Raw genomic sequence first — 14,014 nt, 5'->3', positions numbered from 1 at the left:
CCCAGGGAGGTGGTGGAGTCCCCATCCCTGCAGGTGTTCAGGAAGAGCCTGGATGAGGCCCTTGGTGCCATGGCTGAGTTGCTCAGATGGTGCTGGGTGATTGGTTGGGCTTGATGATCTCTGAGGTCTTTTCCAACCTGGTTAATTCTATTCCTGCCTACTTCTACTTCCTCCTCCCATGCTGCTCCAGTTGGTTTGCTCTCCAGGAAGGGAATCAGACCAAACAGGTTGGAAACCCAGAACTATGACACTATTACAGCTTGTGCTGTGGATCTTCTCCTTCACAGCCTCCTGCTCTTTGCCAGCAGTGATTCAGTCCATGGAGTTCAGCAAGTTTGCCCAAACTGCAGCGAGCTGCACAGCTTTAGAGGAGGCTCTGGGAAGGTTTCACAGCCATCTGTCAGCAGTTTCTATTTCTGAGAGCCTTTCAGCAGTTGTCTTGTTTCCTGGGTTCCAAGGATGACAAAGGGAAAAAGGCTTTGGGGAAAGAAATTTCTAAGCATCTTGAGCTGTCCTGGCAGCCAGGACAGAGTCAGCTCCAGCACTCCTGCAGCTGTGCAAGGGAGAAGCTGCTGCTCCTCAGCAGACAGATGCCTGTCCCAGAGCACAGCCTTCAGCCAGGAATAAGCTCTGCTATGCTTTCCCCTCCTGGAATGCTGCTTTTGAGGTTACAAAAGCTGCTTCTCCTGTGTAGCTGTGGCCCCCAAAAGCCCCTCAGTGCTTTAGGAGGCAGCCAAGTCCCAGCCAACTCTCCTGGCTCCCAGGGTGCCTTGCTCAGCAAAGCCTGGGAAGGGGCTTGGCCTGCAGGGGACTTGCCCTGAAGCCACAGAATGTAACATTATTTATCCTAAGGGTAACAGCAGAGAGATCTGGAGCTCAAATCCCACCTTCAGAGAGCAAAGGCAAGTGCACAGGTCCTGCTGCAGGTGCCTCAGGTGTCTCAGCCTTTGTAATGCTCTGACCTTCTATGTCCTGTCCTGCAGTCAGCCTTGGGCCTTTCAGCCAAGCTGCTGAGGCAGCATTTTCTCTTCTTCCTGTGCTGTAACTGCAGCTGCCCCTGCAAAGCCTAACACTGCATGGGAAAGCAGGGTCTGATCCCAGCATGGAGGGCTTGGGAAGGACCTCTGGAGCTCATCCAGCCCAACCCGGTCTGCTCCAGCAGGGCACCCACAGCAGCTTGCCCAGCAGCACAATGCCCGGGGGGATTGGAAGCTCTCCACACAAGGAGACTCCACAACCTCTCTGGGCAGCCTGCTCCAGGCCTCCAGCACCCTCACACCAAACAACTTTCTCCTCCTGTTCAGGTAGAATCTCCTGGGTGCCAGTTTGTGCCTCTTGCCCCTTGTGCTGTCCCTGGGCACCACTGAGCAGAGTCTGCTCCAGTCTCTCACCCCCTACCCTCTAGCTCTTGCTGAGCATTGCTCAGCTCCCCTCTGGGGCTGCTCTTCTGCAGGCTCTCAGCCCCAGGGCTCTCAGCCTTTGCTCCTCCCAGAGCTGCTCCAGGCTCCTCAGCAGCTTTGGAGCCTCCACTGCGCTGTCTCCAGCAGTTCTCTGTTTCTCCTGAAGTGTGGAGCCCAGAACTGGACCCAGGACTCCAGATGTGGTCTCCCTAGGGCAGAGTGGAGGGGGAGAAGAACCTCCCTTGACCTGCAGGTTACACTGCTTCATGGGAAGGCCCTGCCCTGAGTGTGCAGCTCAGCCTTCTCTCTGCCCCTCAGCTGTACACCAACACAGATGCTCAAAGCTGAAGTTTGCCCCAGCCCCTGCCCCAGTCACTGCCTGCCCTGGGCAGCCCTGGCATTACCATAGCTGAACCCAGCTGGGATTTCAGGCAGGTTGTGATGAAAACTGAACCATTTTTAATGCAGCTCTGTGCCTGCACCACAACCCACAGCTGGGGAGGTGCTCCTTTGGGAACCCTGCCCCTGCTCTTCCTCCCTGGCTTCCTTGTCTCTTCTCCCACTCTGTCTTTCCTTCTCAGCCCTTTCATTTTGTTGAAAAAGCCCTCCAGGCTCACCCAGTCCAACCCAACCCCACCATGGCCTCTAAACCATGGCCCCACATCCCATGGCCACAGGGTTCTGGAACACCTCCAGGGCTGGGGACTCCACCACCTCCCTGGGCAGCCTGTGCCAGTCCCTGACCACTCCTGCAGCCTCCTCATCTCCAGCCTCAACCTCTCCTGCCACAACTTCAGGCCATTTCCTCTCCTGATACCAGGCACAAGAGACCCCCAGGAGTTTCACCTGTGGAGTTGCCACACTCCATCTGCTAGCATCCACAGATTCACAGATTGCATCAGCTTGGAAGGGACCCTCCAAGGTCATCTGGCCCAACCCTGCTACAGTCAGCAGGGTCACCTCCAACTAGAGCAGGCAGCCCAGGGCCACATCAAGGCTGATCTTGAATGTCCCCCAAGGGACTTTCTGCAGGTCAGCTCTGCCTGAGCAGCACTTGTGCAGCGCTCTCACACTCACCCACAGAGCTCCCCCAGGTTTCTGGCTGACCTGCTCTCCCTGAGTGCAGAGCAGGTTTTCAAGCAGCATCCTTACAGGCCCTACACCTCAGAGCACAGCCCCCAGCACCCAGACCTCAGTGGCAACACTGCCAGAGCAGCGTGAGCCAAATCAGAATGGAATGGAATGGAATGGAATGGAATGGAATGGAATGGAATGGAATGGAGTAGAATAGAATAGAATAGAATAGAATAGAATAGAATAGAATAGAATAGAATAGAATAGAATAGAATAGAATAGAACTAACCAGGTTGGAAAAGACCTTTGAGATCATCAAGTCTAACCTCTCACCCAGCACCATCTGATCAACTCAACCATGGCACCAAGGGCCTCATCCAGGCTCTTCCTAAACACCTCCAGGGATGGGGACTCCACCACCTCCCTGGGCAGCACATCCCAGTGGCAAATCTCTCTTGCTGGGAAGAACTTTTTCCTCACCTCCAGCCTGAACCTCCCCTGGCACAGCTTGAGAAGCTTGAGAAGGTCTCCCCTGAGCCTCCTCTTCTGCAGGCTAAGCAACCCCAGCTCCCTCAGCCTCTCCTCCCCCAGGGCTGTGCTCCAGACCCCTCCCCAGCTTTCTTGCCCTTCTCTGGACACCTTCCAGCAGCTCAACCTCTTTCCTAACCTGAGGAGCCCAGAGCTGGACTCAGGCACCAACCAACCTGTGGCTGCCAGGGGTGTGTGAGTTGGCACTCGGCCATGAGGCTGCCAAGGCAGCAAAGGGGTTTGGGGGAGCCTGCCCTGAGCTGTACCTTCTGCAGGAAGAGGACAATCCTGACCAGCATCCTGGAGTGCAGCTCCTCCAGGGTGAAGAGCGTCCGCGGCGTGCGGATGAAGATCTTGCTCCTGCCGTAGGCCACGTCGTGCTGGAAGCCGTGGGCCTCCAGCAGCTTCCGCACCGCCTCCTGGTCCGAGGGCAGGTCATGGTTGGGCCAAGTGAACTCCGACAGCATCTTGTACCTGCAAGGGGAAGGTGCAGCCTCAACCTCCGGGCCCCCAGGAGCCACAGAGCCCAGCAGGGCAGCAGGCTCTGCCTGCATCCGCTGAGAAACCATTGTGACTGCTGGCACTGGTGCCAGGAGGCAGTGATGGTGGTGGTGATGTCAATAGATACTGATGGCACTGGTGCCAGGAGGTAGTGATGGTGGTGGTGATGTCAACAGACACTGATGGTGGTGGTGATGTCAACAGATACTGATGGCACTGGTGCCAAGAGGCAGTGATGGTGGTGGTGATGTCAATAGATACTGATGGCACTGGTGCCAGGAGGTAGTGATGGTGGTGGTGATGTCAATAGATACTGATGGCACTGGTGGCAAGAGGCAGTGATGGTGGTGGTGATGTCAATAGATACTGATGGTGGTGTTGATATCAATAGACACTGATGGCTCTGATGTCAATAGATATTGATGGTGGTGGTGATATCAATAGACACTGATGGCTCTGATGCCAATAGATATTGATGGTGGTGGTGATATCAATAGACACTGATGGCTCTGATGCCAATAGATATTGATGGTGGTGTTGATATCAATAGACACTGATGGCTCTGATGCCAATAGATATTGATGGTGGTGTTGATATCAATAGACACTGATGGCTCTGATGCCAATAGATATTGATGGTGGTGTTGATATCAATAGACACTGATGGCTCTGATGCCAACAGATATTGATGGTGGTGTTGATATCAATAGACACTGATGGCTCTGATGCCAATAGATATTGATGGTGGTGTTGATATCAATAGACACTGATGGCTCTGATGCCAATAGATATTGATGGTGGTGTTGATATCAATAGACACTGATGGCTCTGATGCCAATAGATATTGATGGTGGTGTTGATATCAATAGACACTGATGGCTCTGATGCCAATAGATATTGATGGTGGTGGTGATGTCAATAGACACTGATGGCTCTGATGCCAATAGATATTGATGGTGGTGTTGATATCAATAGACACTGATGGCTCTGATGCCAATAGATATTGATGGTGGTGGTGATGTCAATAGACACTGATGTCATTGATGTCAATAGATATTGATGTCAATAGATATTGATGATGGTGTTGATGTCAATAGGTACTGATGGCACTGATGTCAAGAGATAGTGATGTCAATAGATATTGATGTCATTGCTGTCAATAGATATTGATGTTATTGAGGTCAATAGATATTGAGTCAATAGATATTGATGTCACTAATGTCAATAGATATTGATGTTATTAAGGCCAATAGATATTGATGTTATTGAGGTCAATAGATATTGATGTCATTGATGTCAATAGATATTGATGTTATTGAGGTCAATAGATATTATTGAGGCCAATAGATATTGATGTCATTAATATTAATAGATATTGATGTTATTGAGGTCAATAGATATTGATGTCATTAATATCAATAGATATTGATGATGGTATTGATGTCAATAGATATTGATGTTATTGAGGCCAATAGATATTGAGGCCAATAGATATTGATGTCAATAGATATTGACGTTATTGAGGTCAATAGATATCGATGTCATTGTTGTCAATAGATATTGATGATGGTATTGATGTCAATAGATATTGATGTCAGTAGATATTGATGTCATTGGTGTCAATAGACACTGATGGTATTGATGTCAATAGATATTGATGGTATTGACACCAATAGATATTGATGGTATTGATGTCCACCTCAACATGAGGAGAGGCTTCCTCACTGTGAGGCTCCCAGAGGCCTGGAGCAGGCTGCCCAGAGAGGTTGTGGAGTCTCCTGCTCTGGAGATGTTCAAGGCCCACCTGGATGTGTTCCTGTGTGCCCTGCCCTGGGTGACCCTGCTCTGGCAGGGAGGGTTGGAACTGGATGATCTCTTCAGGTCCCTTCCAACCCCTAACATTCTGTGACTCCATGGGTCTGTGATGTTGCAAGAACTCAGTTGCCCTCCAGCATCCTTGTAGCCCTCTGCAGATCCCTGTCCCTCTCGAGCTGGGGGGCCCAGAACTGTCCTGACCTTGCAGCTCCTCTCAAGCCCCCAAAGCTCATTCAGATGATGGGAGAGAGCTGACAGAGAATCACAGAATCAGCCAGGCTGGAAGAGACCTCCAAGATCCTCAAGCCCAACCAATCACCCAGCCCAACCCTACCTAATCAACCAGCCCATGGCACTGAGTGCCTCCTCCAGGCTCTCCTTAAACACCTCCAGGGGCATCGACCCCACCCCCTCCCTGGGCAGCACATCCCAAAGGCAATCTCTCTGTCTGGGAAGAGCTTCTTGCTAAGACCAAGCCTAAACATCCCCCTGGCACAGCTTGAGACTGTGTCCTCTTGTTCTGGTGCTGGGTGCCTGGGAGAAGAGCCCAACCCCCACCTGGCTCCAGCCTCCCTGCAGGTAGGGAAGGTCAAGCCTCAGCAGGCTGCAGAAACTGTGGTGATCTAAAGCCTAATAACAGTGATCAGGGACAGAGGAGCCTCAAGATGTCATCTGTGGGAATGAGGAGCCTCAAAGTTCAAGAGAGCTGAATACAGGAGAGGCCTTTTAGCTGCAAAAGGGTAGATGTAGATTAGATGTAAGGAAGGAGTTCTTCTCTGGGAGGGTGGTGAGACATTGGCCCAGGTTGCCCAGGGAGGCTGTGGCTGTCCCCTCCCTGGAAGTGTTCAAGTCCAGGGCGGATGAGGCCTTGAGCAACCTGGGCTGGGGGGAGGTGTCCCTGCCCATGGCACAGGGGTTGGATTAGAGGACCTTGAAGGCTCCTTCCCATCCAAAGCATTCTGTGATGCTCTGATTTTCTGAGCTAGAGGGAAAAAAAAAAACCCTAGCACCACCCAAACCACTCCTGAGAGGAGCTCACTTCATCAGCACCAACCTGATGCAGCTTGACAAACCTCAGCACTGCCTTCCTGCACCTTTGGCACTGCCATTATTCACCCTCCCAGCACTCCTCTGCAATTTGTTTTCCTTGTCAGGAAGAGAAGCTTTGCTTTGCTGACACTCAGTGTGGGAAGCCAACTGCAATCAATTCCTGTGTCAGAACAGATGGGCTTCAAAAGGATGGAGAGATTTTCCCTTCTCCCTCACTTTGGTGGCCACTTCTAACAAGTCGTTCACCAGAGCAGAGGATAACAGAAAGATACCTGGGGGAGCTGATTGACAGCTGGATGAACAGGAGCCAGCAGTGTGCCCAGGGGGCCAAGAAGGCCAAGGGCATCCTGGCCTGCAGCAGGAAGAGTGTGGCCAGCAGGAGCAGGGAAGTCCTTGTGCCCTGTGCTCAGCACTGCTGAGGCCACACCTGGAGTCCTGTGTCCAGTTCTGGGCTCCTCAGGTTAGGAAAGAGGTTGAGCTGCTGGAAGGTGTCCAGAGAAGGGCAAGAAAGCTGGGGAGGGGTCTGGAGCACAGCCCTGGGAGGAGAGGCTGAGGGAGCTGGGGTTGCTTAGCCTGCAGAAGAGGAGGCTCAGGGGAGACCTTCTTGCTCTCTGCAACTCCCTGCAGGGAGGTTGGAGCCAGGTGGGGGTTGGGCTCTTCTGCCAGGCAAGCAGCAGCAGAACAAGAGGACACAGTCTCCAGCTGTGCCAGGGGAGGTTTAGGCTGGAGGTGAGGAGAAAGTTCTTCCCAGAGAGAGTTGTTAGCCATTGAAATGTGCTGCCCAGGGAGGTGGTGGAGTCCCCATCCCTGGAGGTGTTCAAGAGGGGATTGGATGTGGCACTTGGTGCCATGGTTTATTCAAGAGGTCTGTGGGGACAGGTTGGGCTTGGTGATCTTTGAGGTCTCTTCCAACCTTTGTGATTCTGTGATAATTGAGAGCCATAGTTTGTGTGAGCACCAACTGCTGCCTGGAGCTGCTGTTGAATGAATCACAGAGCTGTGGAGTTGTTTTGTTTGGAGAAGCCCTCTGAGGTCACCCAGCCCAACCAGCAGCCCAGCCCCACCATGGCCACTGAACCCTGTCCCCAGGAGCCATGGCCACAGGGTTCTGGAACACCTCCAGGGCTGGGGACTCCACCACCTCCCTGGGCAGCCTGTGCCACTCTTGCAGCAAAGAAATTGTTCCTTATGTCCAACCCAACCCTCCCCTGGCACTACTCCAGGCCATTTCCTCTCCTTCTACCGCCTGACCCTAGGGAGCAGAGCCCAACCCCCACCGCACTGCAGCCTCCTCTCAGGGAGCTGCAGAGAGCAATGAGGTCTCCCTCAGCCTCCTCTTCTCCAGGCTGAGCACCCCCAGCTCCCTCAGCTGCTCCTCCCCAGCTCTGCTCTCCAGACCCTTCCCCAGCTTTGTTGCCCTTCTCTGGCCCTGCTCCAGCCTCTCGATGTCCTTCTTGCAGTGAGAGGCCCAAAACTAACCCCAGGATTCAAGGTGCAGCCTTACACAGTGCTGAGTACAAAGGCACAGTTCCTGCCCTGCCCCTGCTGCCCACACCACTGCTGCTCCAGCCCAGGCTGCTGGAGGCCTTCTTGTCCACCTGGGCACTCCCTGGCTCATCTTCAGCTGCTGGTACCCAGCACCCCCAGGGCCTTTTCTGCTGGGCACTTTCCAGCCACTCTGCCCCCAGCCCCCAGGTTGTTGTGACCCAGCTGCAGGGCCCAGCCCTTGGCCTTGCTGAACCTCACACAACTGCTCTCAGCCCATGGATCCAGCCTGTTTGGGCCCCTCTGCAGAGCCTCTTGCCCTCCAGCAGTTCCACCCTCCCACCCAATTTGGTGTCATCTGCAACCCTGCTGAGGGTGCCTCAGTCCCCTTGCCCAGCTCACTGGCAGAGGCATCAGTGAGCAGTGCTCAGCCTTCCCCTCCCATCCCCACTGCCAGCAGATGAGAGCAGAGCAGAACCAAGGGAGCTGCAAATCAAGCAGGGATGTGCCTGGGTCGGACACAGCTCTCTGGGAGATTTACCAACCCTGCCAGGCAGCCATGAGGGGAGCAGCTGCTGGCAAAAAGCAGCAGGGAGTTTCTGCACAAGATTTATGGAGATAATCAGGGCTGCACCAGCCACTTGCACTCTACCAGTACCCACAGGCATGTTCTAAATAAAGCCAGCAGGCAGCAATCTCCACCACTTCCCTGTTTCAAAGCCCACAGGCCCAGCCCAGCATCCATCTCAATGTCTCAGCACTCAGATTTTCCAGCCACTGCTGCATGGACACAGCAACGAAGCTTCTCAGGGGGAGAGGCTGCACTGCAGAGGTCACCCAACAGCCTCAAATAAGCCTGGAGGGAAGCACATCCCAGGGGGGCTTCACTCCTCAAAGGGGGCTCCTGACTGAGCTGCTGGAGAGGGGAGAGGTGGAGGTGTCTGAGCAGGGCACTGAGGTGACCTCAGCCTGAGATCACAGCACACACAGCAGGAGCTGGGGAGGGACTTGTGACAAAGGCTTGGAGTGGAAGGGTTGAGAGGCAATGGCTTTGAGCTGGGAGAGAGCAGATTGAGACTGGAGATGAGGAAGACATCCTTGAGACTGGGGGTGGGGAGCCACTGGCACAGGCTGCCCAGGGAGGCTGTGGCTGCCTTCTCCCTGGAGGTGTTCAGTGCCAGGCTTGGATGAGGCCTTGAGCAAGCTGGGCTGGGGGGGAGGTGTCCCTGCCCATGGCAGGGTGTTGGCACTGGGTGAGCTTCGAGGTCCCTTCCAACCCAAACCCTTCTGTGACTCTGGGGCTGATAAATAAATCAGGCACATTCCAACCCCTCCTCAGCCTCAGCACAGACCATTCTGCAGTTACACTTGGCTGGCAGGAGCAGTGCTCCTCTCTCTCTCTCTCACACACACACAGCACATCAATATTTCACACTGCTTTCTCTTCCCTGCTCTCAACAGCAAAATGCTCCTGCAGTAATTAACTCCCTGGGAAAATCTCCTACCTGGAGACATTTATAGACCAGGGAGGAAAAAGAGGCAGACAGGATGGCAGCAAAACCTCCACATCCTGGCCAGGCCTGGGCTGCTGGTAGGGCCAGGAAAAGATCATGGAATGGTTTTGGGTGGGAAGAGACCCCCAAAGCTCACCCAGTGCAGCCCCCTGCAGCCAGCAGGGACAGCCCCAGCCAGGGCAGGCTGCTCACAGCCCCAGACAGCCTCCCCTGCACTGCTGCCAGGCATGGGGCAGCTCCCAGCTCTCTGGGCAGCCTGGGCCAGGCTCTCCCCACCCTCACTGCCAAACATTTCTCCTTCTCTCAAGCTCCCTCTTGCCCTTTCCAACCATCCCCCCTTGTCCTGTCCCATCAGGCCCTGCTCAGAGCTCTGTCCCCAGCTCTCTGCTGGGCCCTTGAAGCACTGCAAGGCCACCAGAAGCTCTCCCTGGAGCCTTCTCCTCTGCAGGCTGCCCAAGGCCAACTCTCTCAGCCTGGCTCCCAGCAGAGGGCTTCCAGCCCTGCCAGCACTGCTGTGGCCTCCTCTGGCCCTGCTCCCCCAGCTCCCTGTCTGTGCTGAGGGCTCCAGAGCTGCCCCAGCCCTGCAGGGGAGGTCTGAGCAGAGCACAGCAGAGGGCAGAATCCCCTCCCTGCCCCTGCTGCCCACCCTGCTGGGGCTCAGCCCAGGGCAGGGCTGGGGCTGGGCTGGCAGCACTTGGTGCCAGCTTATTTCCAGCTTCTCACCCTCCAGCACCCTCAATTCCTTCTCCACAGGGCTGCTCTCCAGCCCTTCACCCCCAGCCTGGATGGATCCTGGGGTTTGTCCCAATCCATGTGCTTGGCCTTGTGGTACCTGATGCACTTCCCATGGCTGCACTTCTCCAGTCTGCCCAGGCCCCTCTGGCTGGACCCCATGCCTCAGGTGCCTCAGGTGTCTCACCTGCAAGCTTGCTGAGGGTGCAGCAATAAGATGTCAGGGGACTAAAAACCTGAGCACAGTAGATGCTGAGTTCTGTTTCTCCTTTACAAGCAGCCCAGGATTAAGCTGTTTAAAGACACCCAAAGGCAAACAGAGCCCCAGGTGCTGGGAGCAGCACTGGAACACTGTGGCAGCCCTGCTCCCATGGCATGTGCAGTGCAGTGCCACAGGCTCAGAGCAAGGACCTGGATGCCCCAGCAAGCCAAACCCCAACCTCACTGCTAATGATAGTGAGGCAGAGCCCAAAATAAATCTGCTCCCTGACACCACAATCCTTCCCCAAGCCTGCCTAGAGCCCCTGACAGCTTTCAAGGGCAGCTGTGCATGAAAGCCTCCAGCTCTACAGCACCTTTCCCCTTCCACAGCTACACAAACAGGCAGCAGGCATGGGGGAGCCACCAGAGTTCACAGCTCCCAGCACAGCTCTCCTAGGAGCCAAGGTTTCTGTGATCACAGGATCAAGCATGTTGGAAGAGACCTCCAAGATCAGCCAGCCCAGCCTGTCCCCCAGCCCTGTCCAATCAACCAGACCTTGGCACTGAGTGCCTCATCCAGGCTGCTCTTGAAGTTCTCCAGGGACAGCAACTCCACCACCTCCCAGGGCAGCACATTCCAATGGCAAATCACTCTCTCTGGGAAGAACTTCTTCCTAACATCCAGCCTGAACCTCCCCTGGCACAGCTGGAGACTGTGTCCTCTTGTTCTGCTGCTGCTTGCCTGGCAGAAGAGACCAACCCCCACCTGGCTACAACCTCCCTGCAGGCTTTAAGGACTCACTTCCCTTCCCTTCCCCTCCCTTCCCTTCCCTTCCCTTCCCTTCCCTTCCCTTCCCTTCCCTTCCCTTCCCTTCCCTTCCCTTCCCTTCCCTTCCCTTCCCTTCCCTTCCCTTCCCTTCCCTTCCCTTCCCTTCCCTTCCCTTCCCTTCCCTTCCCTTCCCTTCCCTTCCCTTCCCTTCCCTTCCCTTCCCTTCCCTTCCCTTCCCGCAGCCCAGCACCACTTCCAGAGGTTTCCTCTGGCACACAAAGTCACTGTGAGATACCAGGCACTTCCCAGTAGAATAGAATAGAACAGAATAGAATGAACCAGGTTGGAAAAGACCTCAGAAATCATCCAGTCCAACCTCTCCCCCAGCACCATCTGATCAACTCAACCATGGCACCAAGGGCCTCATCCAGGCTCTTCCTATACACCTCCAGGCATGGGGACTCCACCACCTCCCTGGGCAGCACATCCCAGTGGCCAATCTCTCTTGCTGGGAAGAACTTTCTCCTCACCTCCAGCCTAAACCTCCCCTGGCACAGCTTGAGACTGTGTCCTCTTGTTCTGCTGCTGCTTGCCTGGCAGAAGAGACCAACCCCCACCTGGCTCCAACCTCCCTGCAGGTAGCTGTAGACAGCAAGAAGGTCTCCCCTGAGCCTCCTCCACTCCAGGCTAAGCAACCCCAAAGACACACAGTGTCTGTCTGTCTGCCTCTCACTGCAGCAATTAAACAATGTTCAGGGAGAAAACAGCAGTTAATTAACTCTGGGTTTGGGGTTGTGCTCTGGGGAAGAACCTCCTGGCAGTTTCCTGCTGCAGACAGTAACAGAGGAAATGGATTTCAGCAGAGAGGCTCAGCCACAGAAAGAGAATCACAGAATGGGCTTGGCTTGGAAGGGAACTCAAAGCTCATCCAGTTCCAATCCCCCCCTGCCATGGGCAGGGACACCTCCCCCCAGCACAGCTTGCTCAAGGCCTCATCCAGCCTGGCCTTCAGCACCTCCAGGGAGGGGGACAGCCACAGCCTCCCAGGGCAGCCTCTGCCAGAGTCTCCCCAGCCTCACTCTCAACAATCTCTTCCTCATCTCCACTCTCAGTCTCTCCTCTCCCAGCTCAAAGCCATTGTTCCTCATCCTGTCCCTCCCAGCCCTTGTCCAAAGTCTTCCCCAGCTCTCCTGGAGCCCCTTCAGGTACTGGAGCCTCTACCTCTAAACACATCTGCTGCCACCAAGGGAGAGCAACCAGAGTCTTAGACTTGTGCTCTCCCACACCCAACAGCAGCTACCAAACCAAACTCATCCCCACCCATCTGCTCCAGAGTGAGGATCACAAGCCTGCAGCACCTCAGGCTTCCCACTCCAGGGGTCACAGCCAGACCACACTCTTCATGCTGAGGCCTGAGCTGCCTGCAGCAAGCTGAGCTGCTTCACTCTCCAGAATCACAATGTAAGAGGCTGGAAAGGAGCTCCAGAGATCATCCAGTCCAACCCCCTGCCAGAGCAGCATCACCCAGGGCAGGGCACACAGCAACACAGCCAGGTGGGCCCTGAAAGTCTCCAGAGAAGGAAACTCCACAACCTCTCTGGGCAGCCTGCCCCAGGCCTCTGTGATCCTCACTGGAACGAAGTTTCTCCTCATGTTTAGACGAAACCTTCTCTGTTCCAGTTTGTCTCCACTGTTCCTTGGCTTACTGCTGTGCACCACCCAAAAGAGCTTGGCCCCCTACCCTTCACCCCACCCCTCCCAGATATTTATATCCCTTCTTCTCCAGCCCCCTTCTTCTCCAGCCTCCTTCTCCATCCCCCTTCTTCTCCATCCCCCTTCTTCTCCAATCCCCTTCTTCTCCATCCCCCTTCTTCTCCATCCCCCTTCTTCTCCAGCACTCTTCTTCTCCATCCCCCTTCTTCTCCACCCCCCTTCTTCTCCATCCCCCTTCTTCTCCAGCACTCTTCTTCTCCATCCCCCTTCTTCTCCATCCCCCTTCTTCTCCATCCCCCTTCTTCTCCAGCACTCTTCTTCTCCATCCCTTCTTCTCCATCCCCCTTCTTCTCCATCCCCCTTCTTCTCCATCTCCCTTCTTCTCCATCTCCCTTCTTCTCCACCCCCCTTCTTCTCCATCTCCCTTCTTCTCCATCCCCCTTCTTCTCCAACCCCCTTCTTCTCCATCCCCCTTCTTCTCCAGCACTCTTCTTCTCCATCCCTTCTTCTCCATCCCCCTTCTTCTCCAACCCCCTTCTTCTCCATCCCCCTTCTTCTCCAGCACTCTTCTTCTCCATCCCTTCTTCTCCATCCCCCTTCTTCTCCATCCCCCTTCTTCTCCATCCCCCTTCTTCTCCAACCCCCTTCTTCTCCATCCCCCTTCTTCTCCAGCACTCTTCTTCTCCATCCCTTCTTCTCCATCCCCCTTCTTCTCCACCCCCCTTCTTCTCCATCCCCCTTCTTCTCCAGCACTCTTCTTCTCCATCCCCCTTCTTCTCCATCCCCCTTCTTCTCCATCCCCCTTCTTCTCCATCTCCCTTCTTCTCCATCCCCCTTCTTCTCCAACCCCCTTCTTCTCCATCCCCCTTCTTCTCCAGCACTCTTCTTCTCCATCCCTTCTTCTCCATCCCCCTTCTTCTCCATCCCCCTTCTTCTCCATCCCCCTTCTTCTCCAGCACTCTTCTTCTCCATCTCCCTCCTTCTCCAGCCCCTCCTTCTCCAGCCCCTCCTTCTCCAGCCCCCTCCTCACCTCTGGAGGAACTTCTGGTAGGTCTGTCTGTAGGCAAAGCCTGCCCTGCGCACCCGGACGTTCTCCAGCAGCCCCAGGTACTCCACCTGGTGGCGGCAGCGCTCCTCATCGAACAGCTGCGGAGACTTCTTGTCGTTGGGCTTGATGCAGCGCACGTAGTAGGGCTCCTGAGGGCACAAACCGAGGCAGCTGTCACTCACCCA

At 54.9% G+C, this 14,014-nt stretch overlaps 1 protein-coding gene across 1 annotated transcript in view; it reads right to left on the bottom strand.

Annotated features, from left to right (window-relative positions):
• MYO1D (myosin ID) overlaps positions 1–14,014 on the bottom strand; it is a 236,232-nt gene that overhangs the window by 129,860 nt on the left and 92,358 nt on the right. Inside the window, 2 exon segments of the mRNA XM_068167175.1 lie at positions 3,269–3,476; positions 13,812–13,978. Of these exon segments, the coding sequence (XP_068023276.1) occupies positions 3,269–3,476; positions 13,812–13,978 (375 nt within the window).

The sequence above is a fragment of the Melanerpes formicivorus genome, unplaced genomic scaffold (genome assembly GCF_026170545.1).
Source record: "Melanerpes formicivorus ecotype bairdi unplaced genomic scaffold, bMelFor1.0.p_v2 SCAF_113, whole genome shotgun sequence".
NCBI classification, from domain to species: Eukaryota; Metazoa; Chordata; class Aves; order Piciformes; family Picidae; genus Melanerpes; species Melanerpes formicivorus.
This window is presented reverse-complemented; position numbering and strand designations above follow the sequence as displayed.